Raw genomic sequence first — 25,385 nt, 5'->3', positions numbered from 1 at the left:
TAGACAGTCCAGACTGAGAAGGAAGGGCTGTAACAGAACAAATGTGAACAGACAGGCAACGTGGTGCTTGCTGCAGTAGACATCATTTTGCTGTGATCTAACCTCAGTAAAAAAACTATGGATATACAAAGTACATGTGCTTGTTCTGACAAAAATAAAACTCTAGACAGACATTTCTCTGCAGACAGTCTCCTGTCTCTTCTGAGGTAGTAATTAAGTTGAAATGTAATTCAAGACAAGTAAAGAACAACTCTTGAATACACAAGTCCAACTTAAAATGTGTATCTGCTCCTTCAAAGTGAATTTTCAACATATCCAAATTTTCAGTGGTAAAAACTGCCTAACTGGTTAACACATCAAAGCTATTTCTAATGATTCTTCTTGCAGAAAGATAAGGTAGAGGTAGAAAGTTTGAATTATGTCAAATGTCTGCTACTAGATCAACAATTTAGATTCATTAAAATCTACCTCATAGATTCAATCTACTGGCAAAAATTAGAGCCAATAACTAGAAGCAAAAAAAAAAAAAAACAGAAATGCACAGTTCTGTGTTTGAGATACAGGTCAAATTCATCTTTTTTAAGATAAGTCATAAGTGCTTAAACCAGCTAAGAGATTAGACACTCTTAGAGAGGCACAACACAGTAGCATTTTAAGACGGTGCAACACTTTGAAGTTTGTCACAATGCTAATGAGTCCTTCAGTCAGTCCATGGAATTAAGGCAGGAGACAGAACATTATCAGACTGTCTCCCTCTCCAATGATCTTCTTCTTTATCACACAGCTGGAGGGCTCCACTACCCTTGACCAATTATGTGAGTGGAGTGTTCGTTGTTGAAGGCTGCCGATTAGAATCCATTTTGTCATGAAATGGCATAAAATTGCTCCTAAGCAGCAAAGGTTTGGACCAGGACATCAAAATGAATTACTGAGAAGATCCAACAATGCAGCCATATATTAATGCCAGGGACACCGTAAAAAAGCTAGGAAATGAGCACAATTGTTAAAGATGGGTGCTGCAGTCTATCCAAAACATCAGAAATTCACAGCAAGCAGATCTCAACCTGCTCAGCTCCAGGTCCAGTTTTCAGGTGGTGAGATACTGAATTTTTTTGTCTAAATTACAATGCTGTTTAGAAGTGCCTCAGGTCAGGTCACATAGAAAGGGCTGCCACCTTCCACTGTGCTAATAACAAAAATGGGGAAAAGAGCTGGATACCTCAGTCAGATCAACATATAACAACATGTTTTGAGTTTCTATTTGGAATCTGTAGTGTATGCAGTATCCAACAACAGTATACATAGATCAGAGTCAACCATTTTGCTTTGAGTAACTACACTACTAAACTAGCTTCATTACAATCTTTTAAAGAATACACACTAAAAGGTCTTTCATACTGCAACTGCAGTAACTGAATTTATGGAACCACCATCACAACTTTCTGTCCTGTAGTAGTAACACAATTTGGAAATAAAAACAAAAAAATAACCCCCTCAGAGACTGAGTTTTTACTTTAAATGTGGAAAGGTAAAATGAAGGGCCAGTAGCAGATATCCACTCCATGTCTGCAGCAGTGCATGGTGACATCTTTTTAGTAAGCTACACTTTTTGATACTATGACCCAACAATAATCCACACATTTCCCATTTCATGTTTAACATAAGGGTAAGGTAGCCAAAAGCTCCAATTTGTAGGCTAGGCTGTGGGTAAGTGGAAACGTTTAATGGACTGTCCAAACACTATCAATAACTATCAGGCCTATCAGCTAATATCATACAAATGTTCACAGCTATGGATGGCCATGCTTTAGAACATTCTGTCACTCAGAGAGGCAGTAAAAATGAAAGGATTTCTGGCTTGTCTTTTAGCAGTTTAGACCCAGCTGACTCTCCAACAGGTGCAATCATTATATTACCGTTACAAACCTTATGTTTGTGCATTTTTAAAAATTAAACACAGGCAGCAACCCTGAGTCTGGTGACCTGGATCTAAGCATCAGATATAAGAATGCTTTCAGACAGAGATCCCTGGGTTACAGCAGCAGTTAACAGGGGATTAATGCCCTCAACAGCAGAACTATTTTAAATGTTCTGCAAAGAGCTCACGCTTTTTCTGTCTGAACAGTACCCGTTCTGGCCCCTAAAGGTCAGAACATTTTAGAAGGTTTGAAAAAGGAAATCAGCAGCAGCTTTCAGTTTTAAGTAATTTGGCATGACTTTAAAAATTAAAAATTACAATGAACAGTAAGTACATTTTGATAATAACCTAGCAGACATGTGAGCTATGTAGCGTGTGTCACAATGCTGATGTGACCTCAGATGTATGTGGAACTAGTCTGGCTTCACAAAGACACCAAACGTACTTAAATGCTTTTACAGCTTTGTTCCAGTAGAACTTTACGACGTGGCATCATTAAAAATTCCGTTATACAGTTACTTTTCACTGTAACTGTTGGACACACTAAAAAAAACTCCTTCTAATTTCAGCAGAACGTAGTTACATTTTGGACATTTTAAATTATGGTTGATGGTACAGTTTACTTATTTTAAAATTTCCACCTTATGAAGCACTAGGGCTAGTTTAATTCTGGGTGACTAGACATGAAGCTCTTTTTAAGATCTCACCATCCAAATGTCAGACAGTACTTTTAAGATTCCTTTTTAGTGTTTTTACAAGTTCACACAAACTGGCTGTAAATGCTTACTATCTTTAAATGAGAAAGATTTAAGTCAACTTAAAAGATAAGGGTGACCATTTCGTAGAGATGACACATCAGTGGATAACATAGGCCCCAACACAGTTGTATTTTTGTGATAACCTAAAAATGAATGACTTCCAGCATCTATGACAAGGGTTAAGTGCATCCACTGTTACCAACAACTCTGATAAGAAGTAGAACTAAATTTTGGTTGTAGTGATCATCTACATTTCCTCAAACATTCAAGTGTACATTTTAAGTAATGAGGTAATACTGATGAGGTGATTTGTTGTGTTCAACAATAAAAACTAAAGTTAGCATTATTAGCACTGACAGGCTAAAGTTACACATTTGTTTAAATTTAAAGGCATTGTTCTTATGTTTTACCCTTTTCACAAAAAACCCATGTATACACATGAAGGCAGTGTTTGTGGGGACAAAGAGCTGCTTACTGCTGAAATGACTGGTAGTAGTGAGGTAGGGAGCTGGAAGTGCTCATAGCAGGACTGCTGTATGCTTGAGGTAGCTGGCTATGGTTGGGAACTCCAGGTCCCTGTGGTACATGAGCCTGTGGAGGCTGGAAAAAGGTGAAAGGCCCTGGAGCCTGAGTGGACAACCCGGTTGAAGAGGATGGCGGGGACGATGTAGTGGTGGCAGGTGGATAGCTCATCACTAACCCTCCCATCCCCATGTGAGGGCTGTAAGGGGGAAGGCTAAAAGGCAAGAAGCTCAGCAGTGGCCCCAGGTCCATATTAGTGGCGCAGGACAGCTCGGTTGAGGAGATAACAGGGCTCCTGGACAACAGCTGGGGGTCTCCACCAGCACTTCCCCCTTCCCCCAGAGCCTCCCTTTGAGGAGAGACTGAAGTAGAGGTAGAAGAGTTGACTGCACTCAGGTGAGGTAGGGGTGCACTCTGCAGGTCCAGCAGGAAACTGTCCACATCTGAGCGTGGATATGAGGTAGATCCGTGCTGGTACCGAGACATATTGCTGTAGGGCTGCTGCTGTGGAGGTGCTGGGGGTTGCAAGTGATGATGATGGGGGTGAGTAGACTGGGGGGACATGTGGCGACCCACACTCATGCCTGAGGATAAGGAACCCTGCATGAGGGTATGCGGATGACCCATCCCAGGGACGGGATTAGCCATGGGGTAGGAAGAGTACATGTCCCTGGAGAAAGGCTCCATGGGCTCCTTGGAGATGGAGCCCATATCTGAGGTCACAGGGCTTGAGTCCTCTTTCACTGGACACTGAGCAGCAGGGGTTGGTGTAGCCACAGGAGTGCTGGCAGTACAGGAAGGCATTAGCCCTGAATCCTGAGCATGACTTTTCTTCAAGTGGCGAGTCAGGTGGTCCCTGCGGCCAAACCGTTGTGCACAGCGGGGGCACAGGAAATCACGGCGCCCGGTGTGCACCACAGCATGACGCCGTACATCCTTACGAGTGTAAAACCGGCGGTCACATCTTTCACATGAGTACTTCCTCTCTCTCACTGGTGCAGCAATGTTTGTGTTGCCCTCTGATGGCGGAGGTCTGTCAATATGCCCACCCAGGTGCTCCAGCAGGGATGGTGTCCCTTCTTGACAGGGAAGGCTTCCTGCAGCACTGTGGGCTGCCACTAGATGTCGTCTGTAACCCAGCTGGGTGTTGAACTGTTTCCCGCACTCCTGGCAATGGAAAAGCTGCCTACTGGCTGGGTGGCTCTCCTGCAGCTGTTTCTTCAGATGGTCTGGTTGGTGGAACATGGCCTAACAGAAGCAACAATGTTTGGTCTTCTGCTCCACAAGGACTCCAGCCAAGAGCCTGTGCAGACATAGACAAGACGCATGAGGAGAGCTGACTGTCAGCCTCCAGACTTCTGGTTGTTTTGTTAATTTAGAGTGCAGAATTAAAGGTAAGTGCTGTTTGTTGACTGTTTGATGGTCTCTTGCAGCAATAACAAGTGGTCTGTCCTGCCTTACTGGGGCAAGCCTTTTTCAACCACTTAATTTCTGTGACAGCAGCTGCCATAGCAACCCTAAAAGGGCTAATGTGATGAGGAGCTTTCGAAGCTTTGACTGTCTATGTGTTCCTGAGAAGAGCTCTTGTTGGCCTGCAGTCTATTTTAGTACTGAGCAGCCCTGAATGCCATGGTCACAGCAGCTGAATCACAGAGGCAGCTCAACATCTTAGAAGACCTGCAAAACAAAAGAAAACAGAACATTAGTCACTTTGTGCAAACGATACAATTTTGCACTAAATGGTGCAGAAAGAGTCATGTTAGGTGAGCTAGGGATACGTCTCATTTGTCCAGGCACAAAATAACTTGTCATGGGGAAAATGACAGTAATTTAGGTCTTCTCATTTTGTTTGCATATGTCAAACTCCCTTTCTGTGTTGAAGTTTAAATAACTTCAGGCTCTACAGAAAATAAAACATATATTGAGTTATTTTGCCATTGCTATTGACATTCCTGTCATTACTATCTCATAAGCACTATGTAAAGCACAATAGATTAACCATCTGAATAGCAAGATGCTGTGTTTAAATGCAGCCATTAAAATATAGTCCATGAGAGAATCTATCTAGAACTATAATTCCATAACTTTGTGACATCACTTTGTGTCTTGTAATGTGTCTTCACAACCAAATTTCTCTCAAATAGAAAACATACATTGATAAAGAAGCACTCACGTTTTCATAAAACATCAGAAAGCCATGGTTGACTAGCAGGAACATGACATAAGTTCTTAGCTGATCTGAAAGGTTTCTTTACAGCTGATGTATAGAATAGTGTCGAAAAATTTTTTGCTGGTACTTAACTATTTAAGAGAACAATTCAATCCATGACAGACTGATTAAAGAGTCTGTAGAGAACATTCAAAACACTGTTAGAACTGTCACCAAAGTCATTTATGACCTGGATATGTCCTTTATTGCACATATTAAACAAAATGGCCTCATTTCACCTATTTATTATTGCTAAGATCAGAGGAATCCTGAAAAAAGGAACCCATGTATTTGTTACTTATAGGCTGGATGTCTTTATTATCAGAAATTCCACATAATTATCTGAAAAGCCCAATGCATTAATAACCCCAATGTGTTGATTGGAATCAGAAAGAGATAGATCATATTTCTTCCATTTTAGCTTCTCTTCTTTGGCTCGCAGTAAAATCCGGAACAGACTTTAAAAATGTTCTGCTTACATACAAAGCCATAAGAGGCCACACTCACTGTCATACCTGCAGGACCTAATAAAGCTTTCGACAAGGTTCATTTGGTCTTTGCTTTTTTAGAATCTAAAAGTATTCTTTTTAATCAGACCAGTGTTGAGTGTTTTGTTACCTTGACATGTTTCAACTGCTTCCTGCAGTTTTCTTCAGAAGTCACATAATGTTACCAGTGACGTGGCTTCACAAAGTCGTTCACGTTCAGAACTGCAGGAAGCAGTCGAAACATGTCAATCTCAACACTGGTCTGATTAAAAAGAATACTTTTATATATCTAATACCTAATAAAGTCCATATATTCCCAATAGAATGTTCTGCCTTTACAGTGATGGTGTGCAGAATGCAGAATCCCAGCTTTTTTCACAGATCAGAAAGCAGACACACACTCTACCTTTAAATAAACCTGTAAGGTGACAGGATGTACTTTCTTCCCATAAAATAATACTAAATCACAGATAATTTCCCTGAATATAAAATGGCCTTTTCTACTGTTTTTTATGCAAGCAAAAGTCATATGCCTAGGTGTAATATTAAATCTAACTTAGAAATTCCAACTAGTGCTCCACTCAGATTTAACTCCTGTATGTGCTGAGCCTATGTGTAACTTTTATACCTAGTACAATAACGGAAACTCATGATCCTACAACCGAGAGAAAGTGCAGCTGTCCCTGATCTGCAGCTGCTAATTTGGAAGGTATGATCCATGCACATTGCACAGCAGTATGCTAAACTGTTAATAATGCCCTTGGCTGTGGGAAGATTTCTGTGCTTGGCATAGAGCTCCTTATTTTATTCTTGTCATCCATATTGTCTGGGACGGAGCTAGAGGGGTGGCCGGAGTAGCACAGGTGCTGCAAAGATCTTGTATAACACAGATGTCGCACTCTCTCTTCTGATTGCTTGCGTCATTGTGTGTTTGTGTGTAAGTAGCAGCGTTAATGATTGAAGGAGTGAGAGCTCTTAGCGTTAACACAAGATCTTTAGACAACAAGTTTTTGGGCCATGGCAACAAACTGGACCAGACGAATGCTGCAGGCCAAGAGACAGAGGACTGTACTGCAGTCTGTATGCCTTCTGTAAGTTTGTTTTTATTGTGTTTCATGATTGTGTTCTGCGCTTTGTACACTGTGTATCACTTTGAGAATCAAAGCGAGAAATATTTGTGAGCTATATCATCAATTAGAAGACACTACTTTCACAACTGTTTCTGATCTTTTTTAAAAATTAGTTTAGGAATACATTAAAAAGCTTATTATACAGATATTCAAAATGTGGTAGTCAAAGTCACAGTTACTACATGGCAGTCACTGTCTGTAAATGAGTGAGTGACTAAGGAACACCTGTAAATCAACCACCCCTGTGTGAGCAATGAAAATTGTCTGGCTCCACTGCATATATTAAGGGAGATGTTAGCGTTTGTATGACCTAGTACAATTGATGTTATTTCCAGTTACAAACTTAGAAATAGTGAAGACCAGGCATGAGAGTTAAGGCCTACTTTTTTTCCACCTAGTTTGCGTACACCCATCCTGATATTTTGCGTCATATATACGACTACAAGTTTTGACTATGCTTTGGATATAACTTAACTATATAACTTGAATGTGTAATAGAATTTTTTTTAGTTTTTTTTATTTTTTCTTGCTATTTTACCTTATTTTAGGGGTTCACAAACCTTTGAGCACCACTGAATTTATCTATAAATAGAAGCCAAAAATCCGTGACAAACCTTGCCAGAATATAGATTTCAAGTAAAACATGTATTCATTCAGCTTTAAGGTGAATTAATTGATCACCTAATGCACAAACCCTGTTACAGGACATCCTGCATATCATATCTTCCTTCTCCCTCTACTACAGCTGCCTTTTAAAAACATGGCTGACTGATTTCATTCAGACTGAGCTCTATGCGATTCTTCATAATTCTAGCAGAGCCATGATGTATTAAAGCATAGACCGATGGAATGATATAGTATAACTCACTGAGTAATAATGATATAACAGTTTTACTGCTGTTGTTTATGTGAACACATACATTGTTATGTTTTACCAAAACCAATGACTCAAACTTTAAACATTTTTACGACTGGATGTACAAGCAGAGGGAACCTTAATGATGACTCTACACGAAGATGAGATAAGAGGTCCTAGTGCCATCTTGTGGGTCCTCAGCTTGGAATTACGGTATAAAATACTTTTTCATAGATAATACTACACATGTATGGTCCCCTCACAGCGTAAATGCTGTGTCTAAAGACTGGGGTGTAGCTGGTCAGTATTGCTAGGAGCTGGAGTGCAAAGACAACGTTTAAACTGGTAATGACTGGTGGGATGGGGTCATTACCAGACCGGAGCTAATTTTGACTGCTAGCCTCCAGCGATCCAAAAAAATCGGTCTTGGATGTAAAATTAGGTTTAGAACAGGGAGGTTTAAGCTTGATATACGCTGCCTTTGCACGAAAAAACCACCCAGGGTAGTGCTTCTGTGGCCGTTCGTGAAGTTACAAAGCCTACCGAGCCAACGTGGTGGTTAAAAAACAAAAGATGAGTGCTCGAATAAGTTGTATCGGAGTTTGTATTGCGTGAGCTAACTCCTCTATTTTACCAAGCGGGGTTAAACTCCCCCTCGGCTCAGCAGATAGGTACACAGTACTTACTCACCGATTGTTGCTCGGTCCGGCTGTCCGTCCAGCCTCCATTTCGTCTCCGCATCGATATTTAGAACAAGTTTTAAAGATGTTTATTAGAGTTCGGGCCTGGACTGCTGGGCGCCGCGCTGGGAGCCATGCATTCTGGGAGACTGACGTCACATCATGGGCTCAGTGGAACTCCAGCAGAAAGCAAGTTAGCGACACACAAGCACACAAGTCAATGAGCAAGACAACTTCTTAAATGCGACAAAAAATACAGAGACCTAAAATACAATCCTTACTAGTAATGCAAACAGTAACAAACCCTGTTCAAAACACTGGACAGTAAATCTAATTCAAAACTGAATCATGTCTTTTTTAAGAAGAAAAATCAATTGTAAAACCAAACGTTTTAGAAAAGTTGATGCAAGGCTGTGGTGCATGGTTATATACCGCTTTGCTGCATCAGCTCTTCTTTTTAACACTCTCAGTGTTTGAAATGTGAGGGGGACAACCGCTGTTTTTACAGTGAAACATGTTTCCATTCTTTCCTGAAGCAGAATTTAACCTCAGCAGTTCTTCCTTGAAAAACATGTCTGAATGGTAGCACATGTTGCTCTAAAACCTATATCACTGTGCCTCAAGTTAAATGGCACATGCATTTGGTTAAAATTACAAAAGACCCATCTTTATGTAAGATTAACACAGTTACAAAGCGATGTTAAAGTGATCATTTTCGTCTGTGTGCACTCTCCCTTCCAGAGATAACAGCAGAAGGTTGCAACTTTATGCAATAATTTAAATTTTGTCGTTAAGGTTTTAGGTGAGAGATGGAGAGAGCCTTGTGGGACGCCGTGTGGGCGACTGTGAATGGTTAAATCCATTACCTTTCATGTTTGCTAACTGTATAAGTGTGGTTAGTTTTTTTCTCTTTTTTAATTGCACCAAGTTTGAGTTTGAGGCACAGGAAAATAAAAATTAGGTTTATAAAAGCACAGTGGTGGTGCAGCAGCACTGTTGCCTCACAGGGGCCGTGCCTGCATAGGTTTCCTCCAGATACTCCTTCCTCCCACAAACCATCAGTGTGCATGTTAGGTTAAGTGGGGACTCTAAATTGGTTGTAGGTGTGAGTGTGAGCATTAGTAGTTGTTTGTCTCTATGTCTTAGCCCTGACAGCTGGGATGAAATTGAAATAACTTTGCAGGTATGACACCATTTAATTTTAATGAAGATCTGTAATTATCTAGGGTTAAATGGAAAACTGTCCTGTGGTCTAAAAAATCTGTTGTGTGCTAAGAAGAAAAGGACGGTTTGGACTGTAATCAGAACACAGTTCTTAAAAGGACTTTATCTTAAATGTATTTTTTTTAGAAAAAGAAAGATAGAGAAATCAATTATTGAATTTTAAGATAAGATAGGATAATCCTTTATCATTCCCACAATAGAGGAAATTCAATTTGGCAGATGCAAGCAGCTCTCACTCAATCACATTCAATCAAAATTTGTTGGTCACTATAACAGAGTATGACTTTTTGTAATGTATTGAGAAGAAGGATCAGTTCATCTTCCACATGCACCTGACCTAGACTAACCCAATATAAAGTATTCAGAATCAGAATCAGAAATACTTCTTTTTTTTAGGGGGAAATTCCGCATTATAGGAAAGCTATGCTTTCCAGGATTTAACCAGATAAAGTAGAGAGGATAAATGTGATTGATGTTCAGTCTCTCCTTGAGATTTGGCACATATGTTTTGGTTGTTTCCTAGATTAGTAAAATTCTGGGAATCATACTAATCTTGGCAATTTCCAACATTTTTCATAAGTCCAGCTCCCACTCTCTCCTCATTTAGTAATCTTTGGTAGATTAGCAGAAGACACTATCAGGATGAAAAGTCAAATTAATATAATATCTTTTTATTTCGTTTAAATCCTTGTTATCTTTTTGGAGAAAAACAATCATAGATAGATAGATAGATAGATAGATAGATAGATAGATAGATAGATAGATAGATAGATAGATACTTTATTGATTCCTGAGGGGAAATTGAGCCTAGCACGAATAAGGGTATAAAATAAAATATTTATTATTTCCAGTGTTTATTTATTTAACCTATGTGTGTGTGTGTGTGTGTGTGTGTGTGTGTGTGAACAAAGACACCTAGATGTGATGTACAGCTCACAACAGCTCACAAAGAACAATATATATGCTGTATTATTGCTCTTTGTGAGCTGCACATAAATATCACATCTAGGTGTCTTTGTTTACCTAATTGTTATACTTAGGTTAGAGACTAACAATAATTTCATATGGATCAGTATGTATTCCATTACATACAAAGATTATTAAAAAAAAGATATACGTGAATATACAACAGCTTCAAATATGTAAAAAGTCAGCCTTATCAGGGTATTTTTTTGTATTAGTAGTCATTGCTCAGCCAATATGTGCATAGCAATGTCTGCATGCTGGTGAGCTGAGTGATTCTGTATCACAATGATGGTGCGTGCAGCATCTGCGCTCATGTGCTACAGTATTTGCAGCCGAAGAGTTAGACGTGTTTTGTTGCATTCCTGCGGAGGGTTTGACCTTTGACCTGGTTGTTGCATTCCAGGGAGGCTTCCAAAGAGACAGCCCCGCACTCACTGCTTCTGATTCACAGAGACGATGTGTGTGCTGAGCTAGTTTAGACAAGACACTGAACACAGCACCAGCATAATATTTCTGGAGAGTAGACACTACATTATTGTCCCGAACAGAACGGAAGATTTTCTTTTGGGTCTACCAAGATAACGTAGACCGTAGTTAGCCAATTTGCTAAACCGCCATCGTGTTTCGTTTGCTTTGTAGAGACACAGCAGGCTAGCCGCAGACACCAGTGCAGAGGAAATGAAGGACAAACAAAAGAGAAAGAAGGAGCGGACCTGGGCTGAGGCGGCTCGTATGGTAACTGGTGTATTCTACATTTTTTACTAGCCACATTTTTAATGGTTTAATGTGAAGTGACGGATCCAGGTATGCTGTTGTGTCTGGACATCCCCTCACGAACACAACCTCGGATCTGCTGTAATATCCGCTAGCAATCAGCATAGCGGTGTTTTGACTAGTATGCAAGAAGTTTTTGTTTGGTTAATATGTACGGGATGGTGCACAATTTATATTTACTGCACGTCTTTCTGGCTGGAGGCATGATAAGCTATATAACGCACCGTGCTAACGCTGTTTAGCATTAACACCCACCTCTCCTGTTTTTAGCTCTTTGTTTGCTAGGCAGCTAACTAGCTAGCTGTACGCGTATTACCATATAAGCAGCATGAAACCCAAACGATAAACTTACCCATTGACAGATTGGTGCACAATATGTACACACACATCGTAATTGCGATCCAGATGAACTCACGGCCTCAATTTAATGTCTTGGGAGGAGTAATAGTATCAAATGTTAACTATAATGTAATGCTAACTTTAGCAAGCTAGTAGCTAAGGTTAAACGCTACTCATCTGTGAGATGAGAATCTACATTAGCACGACATGGTACTTGAAAGTCACTTGTTTGTTATCGTTTGTTAAAACAACATGGCGTTTTTAGGAACATTTTAAACACAAGAACATTAACATGTGGGGATGGAAGGGACGAGTATCCACGTACACATCTGCTAGGTAAACGTGAGCCGAGGGATTCACAACTGTTTCACAGGATTTAGCGCAATTACGATGCACACGAATGATATATTTGCCCTAATGTTAGAATTCACGATTATGTAGATCTTTAATCAAGTTTAGCCGGCCTTATTTTTTTATTATAACCGTTATGGGCAATCGGCTTATTAAGCTACATTGGTTTCTTTTTGACCCGATAGGCCCATGCTCTCTGCCCTTAAATATGGCATAAACAATACTGGAGTAGCAAAGTGAAATTTGAAATTTGGAAAATTTAAAACAACAACGTAAAGTACAGGTTTTGAAACCACCTATAGATGTCAACAACAAAAAACAGCAAATAAAATGGGGTGTAATAGTGCTCAGTAAAACTCAACTAAATAATAAGCTTGCCTGATACATGGTATTATTTCACTAAGAAAATGTGCAGAATTTGGCACTTGCATCAATTTAAGATTTCAAAAGTACTTTTGATAAATAAAATATTGAATGGAAGTAACAAAACCTTGAATGTTCCCAATTACATTCAGTAGAATATTGTCAGAATATTGGGTAAAATAATTACCAGTATTTACTCTAAACTACAAAATTGTTCTTAAATGTAATGGATTCACATTTAGATTTCAAATTAAATTTCTATTACACCACAGTGTCATTTATTAACAGTGTCACCTTGTAACCAAATTCATTTTTTTCAAAATAAGCGGAAAGATGTAGCCTATAGAAAAATGTCGCTTTTAAAGATCTTGTAATTTATGAAGTTCTTTTTTTAAACTATTGTATTTTTGTATTGAAAGTATGGCAAATACTACTAAAATGTACTACCAATTACATTTAATAAGAAACACATTATGGCATTTTACAAAAATCTGTAACCCATCTAAATTTAACAAATAAAGCTGCAGGCAGCAATGATCAGCCGTTACGGTCTGTGGGGAACACAGCATTCTCCTCTCCTCCTCTTGCAAACTTATTGTAAATATCGTCATATGAAACTGATGCCCTGTTCTCACAAGGTGGCGCTTTGGCTATCACAGTAAATTGCCATATAATTGTCATCGGGCTGGGAATCTTAAACTTGAAGTTTGGGAAAGACTGGAGTGACAGTTAGAAAACCTTCCGTTTCACAGCAGGACGTCAGATTATTATAGGTCAGAACAGCAACACCATTTGTTAGATGTAAATGGTTTGGTATCTTTTTTTTAATCCTAAACATCGTAAAAAAATTTGGACAAAATTGGAAGTACATTTACATGTCCTGTTGAAAGGGGGATCATGAAACATGTGGAAAATGGCTAAAATTTCACAGGTAATACAAAATGGTCATCAATGGGGCCCCCTATAGTTTGCAGGTTGTTTTTTATTTTTTCTGTTGGATTTCCAAAAAGAAATGCAAGATCCTTTTGGTGTAAACCTGATCAGCCTACAAAGCAGCAGCAAATATGTAAAAATAAAAAAAAATGCTCATGTTATTTACCTACCAATGTTCATTAAACTAAAGTAATGATAAATACTACTACATTTAAAACAAAATCAGCCACAGTGACAATGCCATCTACATGTTTTTTGTATAACATCTTTCAGTGTAAGGGGCCATGGTCATGCAGGGCCATTTTTTTATGTGCTACGCTGTCCTGCACTTCTTTAAATAAATGCCACAGTTCTTAGTTGGGGATCAGGTAAATGGGTTACACTCCATCTTAGTTCATTAGAGTTTTAGAGGGTTTTTTAATGGTACAACAATGTCTTACAGGTTTTGGAGAACTTCTCAGATGCACCCATGACCCCCAAACAAATTCTGCATGTTATCCAGACCAAGGGTCTAAAGGAGATGCGGTAGGTCAGATGCACGCACTCACTTACCTGTGAACTTTTATCACTGCTTGTTTTTTGTTTTCTTTGCCCTGCCCCTGTTGTGTGTTGCATGCTGTGATTATTGTTTTAATTGATCACCTAATCTTATGAAGTCAAATGTGTAATCAGTTGTCATTTTCAAGTGTTGAGGATCAATACCTATAAATTCCTTTATATTTTTTAATCTAATGTTGTCTTTTGTTGTTTAGTCACAAAGTAATTTGCAGACATGCAAACTTTATTGGAAAACAAGTTTTTTTTCCAGATGGTTTTGTGAACTGAGAACACACCACCTAAACCAGTCAATGTGTTTATAATTTTTATGATTTTCTTTTCTTTTACATGGATCATTTGGCCTACTGTGGACCTAAACAGGAGGTAGGTTTGGCCTTTTAATGCATACACCTCTCACTTTACTGCTGTAACACCAGACTTTTTTCTTGCTCTTTTATTTTTTATATCCGTTTGACACTTTATCTGGTGCACAAATTGTGGAAAATATTGTATGTGTGACTGTTCTAAAGGTTTTCAAACTCAAATGTGACTACAAATGACATCTTCTGTGTAATTGTTTACATCTGCTTATTCTGTGACATAGGGTGTATTTAAATTTATACCAGGATGACCATAGTGCTTTGCAGCAATCAAGATAATTAGAATGAGGAACTAAAGGGGAAATAATTGAGGTGATTAAAAGACTGGAATACACAACAGATCTCTTTGAACTTGGGCAAAAGCTTCATATGTCTGATTTATAAAAAAAAAAAAATAGGGGTGGCAATAGTGTCTGCTTCACTTTATTGAAAAAATAGTTATTCAAATGTTAATACTGTTTAGTTCTAACTGCTCAACTCAAGTTGTGTCGAGACCTGTTAAGTTGTGTGTGATTGCTGTCTGTATTCTTTCACTATTATTTTAATCCCTTGGTCTTAGACAATTGATTTCAACTACTAATTTTAATTAGAATTTGATGAAGAAGCATGGATACCCCACATCAAATCAAATTACTATGAGTTCATGAGGCAGATTGTTTGCCTGTGTCCTATCCCATTCTTTCTCTCCAAGAGTCATGCATATAAATTCAAGTATGAAAGATGATTAGTGCCCATGTATATGTGAGCTGGTTTAGAAAAAGAAAGATAGCAGAAGGGCCATTGTAATGTGTTGCTCAGACGGACACAGACCGGCACAGAGTTTGATCCAGTGAATGCTGCTGCACTAGCCAAAGCTTTTGTGAGCAGGAAAATTGTGAACGAACATATAGGGATCTGAACTTGCACAGCACACTTGTCAGAATTGACAAGTACAAAGTATGCATACAAAATAATTACCAGGCAAAACTGCACAAGTGAGTAGCACTTCATGGCTGCATGTATACTGCTTTATACATCAACTAGACTTTTGTCTTGAATCTCACCTTGTGTGTGTACAGTGGTACGGCTCCTTTGGCCTGCCTGGTCACTATGCTGCACTCCCAGGTGAGAGGAGACCGAGTCAAAAACAGTATCTTCTTCAAGTTGCCTGGACGGATGAGCCTTTTCACTCTCAAGGTAATGTCTCAATTCAAATCTCAAAAAAGTTCTCTACAGAAATTGTGTCCTAGTCACAGAAGTTCTTGCTGACTACCTTATATATAAGCAGTGCACTAATTTATGTTGCTCCTGAAGAGCCCATTTTCTTTTGTAAGACCTGTCAAGTATCTATTACTTTACTTCATAAAGCACAGTGCTATAGCCTTAGGTCATGTCAGTGTTGAGACCAAAAAAGCCAGCAAAGATAAATAGATTTGTAAAAATGTTCAATGATATGTTCAGTCTGATTTTATAAAAAAAAAAAATGGCAGCACAGAAGACTCTTTTAGAAGAGGGGCCGGCTAACCTTTGTGCTGCTGACACTCTGTAGAAGAACGCCCTCCAGTGGACAAAGGCAACCTCAGAGTCTGAGACACAAGCGGAACCTGCCAGCAGCACCACCAGTCCAGCTACCAGTAGCAGCATTCCAGGCCAGGCTGTGTCCTCGGTTGGCCCCACTGAGACCACTGAGCAGGAGAGCTGTGACTCCACGGAGACTACAGCTGCTGCCAGTGTGGACAATGATGGTAACACTGCACCACACATCAGTTAATTTCTCTTAATGCCTAGTAGGATTTTTTTTATTTAATCAGGAAAAAAATCCAATATTACACATCTGTGGGTGGCTAAATTATGTGAACCTCTACCATTAATATTTATTTTGAAGACCAAATTAGAGCCCATCCATCAGAGATGTTTCATTTAGTAGGATTTTTTAACGAGTGCCCTGTTTTAGAAAATAGAATCTTTTTTTTTCATTGTATAAGACTTATACAATTAACTATGAACATATGAGACATCTGAAGACTTGATATTCAGGCTAAAAAAAGATACAAAACCACGTCTAAAATGTTGTCCTTTACAAATCTGCAGTCAGATTTTGTGTACAAAAGGAGGAAATTTACCCTCTCCAGGAGTGGTCGACCAACAAAGATCACCCTCAAAGCAAGGCATGTAATAATCCAGAGTAATCTACAAACCCAGAGTAACCTCTAAGGAACTAAATGCTTTTTTTCACATTGCATAAGCATAATGGTCATGAATCCTCTATCAGAACTTATCTGTGTGCATAACAAAGCTGCAAGAAGAAAGTCACTGCTCTCTTAAAACACTGCTGCCAGCAGCTTGCTAAAGTTTAGCTTGATCTTTTCTTCCAAGAGAAGAAAAACATTTCTGAAGAACAAAATGGAATTATTTGATTCAATTGAGAATTTGGAGAAATATTGATTATATCTAGAAAAAAACAACCACACCAGCAGGACTGAAGAAGCCACTCGGGGAGTGGTGAAATGTCTTCAGAAAAAATCCATGTGGATGAATGAGAGCATCCACAGACATACAGCATAAGAACGTCATCACATCTGTGAAACATGGTGATAGTATCATGGTTTAAACCTATTTGCTGCATCTAGACTAAAATGACTTGCCATCAATAATGGAGGTGAAATCTAAAGTAAAATGTCAGGACATCCTTCAGTGAGCTGAAGACAATCGCCCCAGACACAAGTTGGATGATTACTGTAATAAGAAAAAAAGTTACTGGGTGTAATGGCCAAGTCCTGCCCTAAATCCAAGTGGAATCATGGTAAACAAGCAGTGTCACGTGAGGAAACCCCCTAACATCTCAAATTGTAGCTGTTCTATACTGTAGAATTGGCTACAATTCCTCCCAGGCAATATATTGATAAGCAGTTACTACATGGGCGGTTATAACGATGCAGGAAAAAAAAGTTGTCACTCGCGGATATGTGTGTGAAAAATGTTCCTGAATTGATAAATACAACATAATATCTCTTTCTACTTTCGGGACTTGTGTGAAAATCAGCTGATGTTTTGGGTCATATCTGTGCAAAGATAAGGTTTCACAACAAGCAGCACTGTGCATCTAGTGCTTGACATCAGGCTTATTCAGCCACTTGCTTAAAGGACTTGCTTGTCCAAAGAGGACATGTTGGCCTTTGAATGATTACTATTTACTATTACTATCATAATTATTATTTATTTATTGCATAAATGCAGACAAAAACACACACAACCGAAATTAAACGCTACAAAAAGTTGACCAATCAGAATTTTGGTAAAGCCAGAACGCGTCGACCAGTCAACCGGGAGATTACAGCCCTACTAAAGTCATTATTGTCAGACTATAGCAACTGTGTTGTCCACTTGTTGAAACTGTGCATAACGAAATGTATTTCTCTGGCTTGAAGCTTCGGTGGATGAGAGTTCATCTAGCACCTCCTGTTCCACAGAGCTTCAGGTTCCCAGCAACCAGCCACAGACCCGCCTCAGCAGGGCCGCAGGACAACAGGGACGTGCAGACACACAGCAGACCCAACATACCCAGACCAGACTGAGCCGTTCAAGACAGGTCAGCACTCTCTATGAACCTACTAGTTTGTTTTACAGTTGTGTACCACCAATAGGTGTAACAGTGTTCAGACTTTACAGCTTACGAACATTGTGTACCAAAACGGGTCCTTTACCTCTGCTGTTGTCTGAACTATTTGTGTGTTTACAGTCGGGGAGGCAGAGAAAGAAGTCCGTAATGATGCCTCGTGTTGTCCTCACGCCTCTTAAAGTGAATGGAGAACATGTCCCCTCAGGTAAGGACATCTCTTTTGTCCCATTAACACAGCATTAACAATACTAATGAAAGACACATTTCCAGACTACTGACCAGGCTGACATATGAAAACTTCTTGTTACCACAATACATACACACAGTCAAAAATAATAAATTAGGTGTTACTTATCCATTCACTGAACAGATGGCAAGGTAACCTCCAAGGAAAGGGAAACGTCATTATTTTGCCTTTGGTTGTTTGCTCACAAATAGCTTTAACATCTTGCTAAGCAGCTAAGGCAAACCTGTTACTCTTATTACAATAGGACCCATGAAGAGGAATCGAGGAGGTGTGGATGTAGACTTTGAAACTCCGGGTTCCATCCTGGTCAACACCAACATCAGAGCCCTCATTAATGTGCGGACTTTCTCAGCCTTCCCCCCACACTCACAACAGCAGCTCCTACAGCTGCTTCCGGAGGTGGACCGACAGGTTCGTTTTTATTGGGTTATTCTAAAAATCCAAATCTTTTTTTAATGTGTCAGTAATCACACTTTTTCTCTGTATGTGCCTTTTTACCTATGTTTGTAAATTGTGCTTTGTGCTGTAGATCGGACCTGATGGCATGACCAGACTGAGTAGTTCGGCTCTCAACAATGAATTTTTTACTCACGCCTCTCAGAGCTGGAAAGAAAGGCTGGCTGAGGGTAAGTTATTGGACAAACAATCATGAACAAGCTTTCAAATTGTACTGAGATGTTTGCCATCTATTCACATTGGATATTGTATAAATGCAATATTCCAAACCACCCTTACTTGGTTTGAATATAAGGCCATCAATTATAGTAATGCACAAACAAACATTTTAGCCTTGTATGTAAACAATACGGTTTGGGCTATATCTCAAACCCACCAGTGGGAAAACTGGTTTGTAAAAGTTATAAATGTGCAAGGTGTGTGTGGCAACTGCTCAAAGGATTGTAGTTGTCCTCTTCTCATTATTATAACTGATTAGTGGTAGGATACAATGTAATAAATACCTGGCTGGTTTATTATTACAGGGCTCTAGACTAACTTTTAGCACTGGTTGCACTGGTGCGCCTAAGCACCAGCACAAAAGTTAGGTATACTGCATCACACTTAACACAGTATTTCTGGATGGATCAGGCCTTAACTTAACTATCTTCTATATTAACAAAAAATCTCATCTGCCCACATATATTAAAATATGGTTACAATTATATACACCCTTGTTTAATATTTGTGATTTTTATTTATATCTTTTTTCTCTAACACATTTTTAATGTACAGTATTCTCTTCATCCTCTCTTCTTCCTCCCCTCTCTTCCTCTCTGCCTCTTGTCTTTTCTCCTGTCACCTCTCTTTGCAAAGCTGAGCTTCAGCTGATAGAACCTTTTCATTCTGTTAAAGGAGGGAAGACACTTTTAGCTGCTATACTGTATGCAGACATCACTCTGGCAGACCATGCTCCACTATAGCGGATAATAACAATAGTTTTTAAATAGAGGTTCATCAGTTAACCATGTATTTTAACTCTTAAAACTACCTGACTGCCGCAGTCAGAGTTAGTTAGTTACACAGGTCAAGCAGTACTGTCAGACCTGTTGTTCAGTGTATTACCATGCTGAGCAGGTACGTGCCCACCTCTCTGAACATAACAAACTTTGTTCTTGTTCTTGCCACGATACTCGTGGAGTATGTAACAAGTTTTAGCACTCAGCATTAAGCTCTCTGCGCAGAACATCTGTGTTCTCTCTTTATGTTTTTGGTTGCAAAATGGCAGTGTGCTAGAGCCCTGAATTAAGTAGAGTGTTCTTGTAAATTTGCCTAAAATGAGTGTATGTATGTATGGAATTCCTAGAAGAACAAAAAACTCACCACTTACTGAATGCCCTGGCTGTCAGAATCGAACCAATTTGAAAACTGACCAAAAAGGTGAGAAAGTGCACTTTAAGTGGCTTAACAAGAAATAGGTAAAATTAGACAGGTTTGTCCCCTTGAAATGTATTTGTCAAGTTACTCTCATACGAGCTTTAATGTGTTTGTCCCATTTAGGGGAATTTACCCACGAGATGCAAGTGCGTTTCCGACAGGAAATGGAGAAAGAGAAGAAGGTGGAGGCATGGAAGGAGAAGTTTTTTGAAGAATACCACGGGCAAAAGTAAGAGCCAACTTATTTCATTCAAAATCAGTTCACTCTTGCTACATGTTGTCCCTGCACTAGTTATTTCCTTATTATTCTTTATCCATAGTGTGCTGAACTTACTGTGTGTATCAACAGGTCTGGTCTAACACGAGAGGAATCCCTGAAGCTCACCATGAGTGAAGCCAGTGAAGTTGCAGCTAGTGTGTTGGACAGTGATGTGGCTGTCGTAGCCACTGGAGCCCCTAAAAGACGCAGTGTGGGACGGCGGAGGAGAGATGGCAGGATGAGGAGACGCACACGGGCTGACCTGCGCCGCAGGGCCCGCCGAACCCTCTGCAAGGCCACTCCAGCCCTGCAGGCTGCAGAAACACCTGAGGCCAGTGCTTCACTGGATATCCCAGCAGTTTCTATTGGCTCTCCAATGTCTGACAACACAGTGGTTCAGGGAGAGGTAGTGCTGCAGTCTGAGTGTGGCGTGGAGCTCCCAGCTGAAAATGCCTCCACAGAGCCAAAGGGTTCTCCCACTCCAGAGCCAGTTATATTGCCACCACCCACTCTTGCTCCAACTCCCAGTCCCAGTCCTAGCCCTGCCTCCACCAGTGCCAACGAGGAGGCTGAAGTCACTGGGCACCTGCTCCCCGAAGAGGCTGCACCTGTACTGGCTTCCACAACCTCTTCATCTTCCTCCTCCTCCTCTTCTTCGGCTTCCTCACCTGCCTCTTCACCTTCTTCACCTTCTGACAGACAGGGAGTGTTTGCTGGAGGTTTAGATTCTTCTTCATCTTCCTCAGCATCTTCCAGTGTTGCCGTTGCTGCCGACCCTCTGGATGATACAGCCTCTGTAGTCACATCCATTACAGGGGGAACCGCCACCAGCAGCCGTGAGAGCAGCCGATCAGCCAGCCCAGTCACCACCCCTGTGTCAAGCACCCAGATCAAGGAGCAGAAGAGAAGGCCAGATGAGACTGAGGCCTATTCCAGCTCCTCCGAAAAGAGGCCGCGGCTTGATGACCGTCAGTCCTTTCGTACCACAATTGACAGTGTCTGTTCAGAGAAGCCGCAGCCGTCAACAGAAGAACCCAAGGTGCCGCCTATCCGGGTAAGACTCCAACATTTTACACGACACAAGACACATTATATATACATAATATTTTATATGTAGAACTATTTATCTGTCCATCTATTTGTCTATCTCTTAATTAATAATTGCTGTCTTTGTGCCTCCGTCCCAGATTCAACTATCCCGAATCAAACCTCCCTGGGTCAAAGGGCACCCCACCTACCAGATTTGCCCCCGGATCGTGCCGCCCGGCGAGGGTTCAAGGCGGTCGGGGACGGGTGGGGCACGCACCCTGGCGGACATCAAAGCCCGGGCCCAGCAAGCCCGGGCCCAACGCGAGGCCGCTGCTGCTGTTGCAGCCTCTAGCGACGGGGCAGGGCCGCCCGGTGTCAGGTTGCGGCCTGCTGCTGGGCTACCGGATAGCAGCAATGGACGACGAGCGCGAGAGCATCCAGGACCTATCGAGCCCGGAGGAGGAGGAGGAGGAGGACGAGGAGGAGGAGGAGGAGGAGGAGGAGGAAGAGGAAGTAGTGGGATGGAGGAGCAGGAATCAACTTCAGATGCTAATTCGTCTGGAACACAATTACAGCTTCTCAATGTAGAGGACCAGCCTTCATCCTGCTTGTCCACTACCTCAAAATCCATGTCTGTGGAGCTGCCACCAAGCCTAAGTCCTGATCGGGAGGAAAAAGCTGGGGGGCCAGAAGTGGGAGAGAAAATAGAAGCAACATTCGCCAGTGTTCAGAGGTCCTCCAGTGGGCTCAGTGATGGGGCTCGCACTCTTTCTGCTGAGTTTGACACTGTATCTGAGTCTGCTAGGCAAATACAGATTTCAGAGGCTGCTGTTACTGCTCCCTTTGGGGGAAACCAGGGCTGTGAAAAACCTTTGCTGGCACCAACGTCTATCCCGGATTCTGTTCCCAGGTTTGGGGCTCAGGGTGTGGATGTTATTCAGACTCTGGCTAGTTCTTGTCAAGCCAAAGAGGAGGAACAAGGGAAGGACGCTGCACCGAGTGGTGTTATCCAGCATGGTTCCTATGATTTTGACCCCAGAAAGGCATCGTCTAATTCCGCTACCAATGTTCAACAAATGGATGTGTCCTCTCTGCAACATTTGGACTCTTCTGGTAAAGAGAAAGATGATGAGGCTGCTGTGCATAGTGATTCAACAGAAACAGCTTCAGACTGTGAGAATGAGAGCCAGGAGGATGAGCCGCAGCCTGACATGGACTGGGGTCTCCAACGAATCACCCAGAGAAATGGCCAGCCGGTCATCTGTAACCTTCCTAATCAGAACCAGCAACCAGTGATTCAGGCCCATGTGTCTGGCCACCAGGGTCAGAGTGTCATTCAGTCTTGCTTTCCTAACAGTCTGTCTCACCCCTATCTCAACCAGCCCCATTCCCAGGACCACCACTCTCTCCCTACTGCCCACTCACAAGGACTACAAGACACCAGTATTGTTATCAAAATGGAGCCTGGAGATGTATGTAGGTCATCCAGACAAAGCTCTGCAGAAGAAGAAAGTCACGGAGCTTTAAAGGCCCCTGTCTCTCATCCAAATGCTGTAGCTGTTCCTAAAAGACTTTCAAGTTCAACCAGACCTGTATCTAGTGTGGAGGCTAACAATCCTTTGGTCACTCAGTTACTACAGGGCAGTCTGCCCCTGGAGAAGGTTCTGCCCTCACACTCTGCCAATAGGCTGGAGATTAGTCGATTACCAGGACCCCAACCCACACCACCAGTGGCAAGGACCCCAGGGCCTCGGAATAGGCCTGAGATCCCAGTGCAGTCCCCTAACTCAGAACTGACTGTCTCTCAGATCCACAAGTCCTCATCAGGTCGGTCAGTCTCATGTCTGATTGAGGCCCCAGCTATATCGCAGACTGTCCCAGTCATCACCTCTCTTGCACCCTCCTCTTCCAGTGCTTTATCCTCTAGAAGTAAATCAGACCTTAGCTCCGAGACTGTGGTAGAGTCAGCAGTAATCAAAGAGTCTTATGGTCCTCAGTCCTCACAAGGGCCAACTGCAGACAGGGCTCTGCCAGCTCACCAGACCATGACTAATGGTCCATCTCCTCCCTATGCAGACCCCTGTCCCACAGAGGTGCTGCCTACTATTAAGATTAAATGGCGACCCCCTCACTCTCAACTCCCTCACCAACAGCAGCTGTCTCCTGCACCTACTGTGAAGAATGAAGCCAGTGTGCGGGCCTCTTGCCAGGCTCTTGCCAAATCCTCCCCCACAATATCGATGAGTGTTACTAAAAAGGAGCCAGTGAATTCTGTAGATGGCTACCTAAGTGGAGGGGCAATGGAGGGACTCCTCAACATGGAGATGGCTTTGGCCAGGATGGCAAAGAAAGAGCACAGCAAAACTCCTTTCTCCTCCAGCTCTCCCTCCTCCTCTTCCTCTCCTTCTCCCTCCTCCTCTGCCTCCTCTCTTCCCTTCCAGCTGTATGGGAAGCTCCCTAAACAAGGTGGCAGTGTTGGAGGATTAAGCTACACAGCCAATGTGTCAGTGATGGACAGCTGTGGTTTTTCCCGGAGCATGGCGGATGGTGTACTCCAGCTGCGTCCACGCTTGGCCTCCAGCCAGGCTACCCTTAGCATCCAGGCATTTACTGACAGTACAGCTGAGGAGGTTGCACTCAAGTGCTCGTGCCGCCTTAAAGCAATGATCATGTGCCAAGGCTGTGGTGCCTTCTGCCATGATGATTGCATTGGGCCCTCCAAACTCTGCGTGTCATGTCTGGTGGTGAGGTAGTATGTTGATGTCCCTGTGCATTGCAGCAGGACTGGGGGCTCCAGAGTGTACAAAAGCCTGATTAGGGTAGAGCACACAAGTTGAGCCTAATTGGCAAGATTTGCCTTGTACAATTGGTTGTCTTTTTTTCTTTCTTTTTTTAGCTGTACTGATATTATTATTGTTATTATTATTATTATTATTATTATTATTATTATTATTGTTGTGAATTCGGGGCATGATTGACTGTAAATTGTGCCTTTTTTTGTTTTCTCTCAAAAACATTTACCTCATCTGATCTTGCTCCACCTGTCATCATTTGGTGGCTGTAATTGTTTTTGTCCCTTGTTGCCCAGGTAAACAGGGACTTGTCTTTGCGCAAGAAAGTATTTTTTTAACCATTAAAAATGATTAAATGACACTGTTTGTGTTTTAACTTATTTTATGGTTACCTTTACTTGTGGAGCCACTTTATATAGTTAGAATATGAATACTCATTTGTCTGTGTTTTTGCAAACTTATTATGGACTCATCTGAGAGTGATGCACTGCCAGCCAATGAGGTGTAAAGCTGTCTTGTAGAGGACAGATTCAGCTGGTGGAGTTGCTGTCTGCAGTGGCCAGTTTCCCTCTTGATGATAAACCTTGTTAACGTCACACCAACACTTTAGGTGACACACTGGACAGAATGGGTTAAGGAGATCAGAGTGGTATGGAGGTGCTAGCTTATGGAAAGCTTTGAAGGTGAGGAGCATATGTTTAAAATTAATTTGTAAGTAAGCTAGAAGTTAGCTTTTTTAAGAATTGGAGTGATGTTCAATGATGAAGAGGAAGTTTTGGAGCCGATATGGGTGGCTGAATTCTGAACCAGCTGTATTTTATGGAGGACCTTATGAGATAAGACCAACAAGAAGAGAATTACAGTAATCAATACAGGATGTGACCAGTCAGTGCACAAGAAACTCAGATTTCATCAAATCAAGAGTGGATTTTGTAGCAATAAAAAGAAATTTCTATTTTATCACGGTTTAATTTTGAAAAAAGTCATGCAAACATTTTGATTACCAGAAGGCAATCAGAAAGGGAGAGGAAATGCTGTAGTGGTCTTGGTGGGCAGGTAGAGCTAGTAAAACCAAATGTTATGATTTTCTAAAGATATTACACAGGGGAAGGAAGTAAATGATGAAGAGGAGGGGTCCCAGGACAAAGCCCACTAGTGAC

The 25,385-nt window shown here is 41.3% G+C and overlaps 2 protein-coding genes across 4 annotated transcripts; one reads left to right on the top strand and one right to left on the bottom strand.

Moving 5' to 3' along the window:
* Positions 1-2,643: 2,643 nt before the first annotated feature.
* On the bottom strand, positions 2,644-8,727 carry plagx (pleiomorphic adenoma gene X). 2 transcript variants are annotated; one of them, XM_028410556.1, is made up of 2 exons: positions 8,568-8,727; positions 2,644-4,875 (listed from the first exon to the last, which is right to left on the bottom strand). In XM_028410556.1, exon 2 carries the CDS (start codon positions 4,441-4,443, stop codon positions 3,148-3,150), a length of 1,296 nt encoding a protein of 431 aa, XP_028266357.1. In that variant the 5' UTR covers positions 4,444-4,875; positions 8,568-8,727; the 3' UTR covers positions 2,644-3,147. The 2 variants fall into 2 exon arrangements, with proteins under 2 accessions (XP_028266357.1, XP_028266356.1); XM_028410555.1 differs by having other exon boundaries at positions 8,572-8,727.
* A 2,428-nt stretch (positions 8,728-11,155) lies between these two features.
* On the top strand, positions 11,156-24,503 carry asxl1 (ASXL transcriptional regulator 1). Of its 2 annotated transcripts, none has more exons than XM_028410063.1 (11): positions 11,156-11,486; positions 13,954-14,037; positions 15,485-15,604; positions 15,957-16,152; positions 17,878-17,996; positions 18,147-18,231; positions 18,518-18,684; positions 18,803-18,899; positions 20,269-20,374; positions 20,495-21,458; positions 21,592-24,503. In XM_028410063.1, exons 1-11 carry the CDS (start codon positions 11,430-11,432, stop codon positions 24,184-24,186), a joined length of 4,590 nt encoding a protein of 1,529 aa, XP_028265864.1. In that variant the 5' UTR covers positions 11,156-11,429; the 3' UTR covers positions 24,187-24,503. The 2 variants fall into 2 exon arrangements, with proteins under 2 accessions (XP_028265864.1, XP_028265863.1); XM_028410062.1 differs by having other exon boundaries at positions 17,836-17,996; positions 21,592-24,502.
* The last annotated feature ends 882 nt before the right edge of the window (positions 24,504-25,385 follow it).

The sequence above is a fragment of the Parambassis ranga genome, chromosome 7, assembly GCF_900634625.1.
Source record: "Parambassis ranga chromosome 7, fParRan2.1, whole genome shotgun sequence".
In the NCBI taxonomy this organism is placed as follows: Eukaryota; Metazoa; Chordata; class Actinopteri; family Ambassidae; genus Parambassis; species Parambassis ranga.
This window is presented reverse-complemented; position numbering and strand designations above follow the sequence as displayed.

What these genes read in the sequence shown, in the direction of transcription:
- plagx (XM_028410556.1), bottom strand. Translation starts at nt 4,443, where the DNA reads ATGTTCCACCAACCAGACCATCTGAAGAAACAGCTGCAGGAGAGCCAC.
- asxl1 (XM_028410062.1), top strand. Translation starts at nt 11,430, where the DNA reads ATGAAGGACAAACAAAAGAGAAAGAAGGAGCGGACCTGGGCTGAGGCG. An exon ending in GACTGAGCCGTTCAAGACAG is followed by an intron (nt 17,997 to 18,146) that starts GTCAGCACTCTC and finishes GTGTGTTTACAG; the next exon opens with TCGGGGAGGCAGAGAAAGAA. An exon ending in GAAAGAAAGGCTGGCTGAGG is followed by an intron (nt 18,900 to 20,268) that starts GTAAGTTATTGG and finishes TGTCCCATTTAG; the next exon opens with GGGAATTTACCCACGAGATG.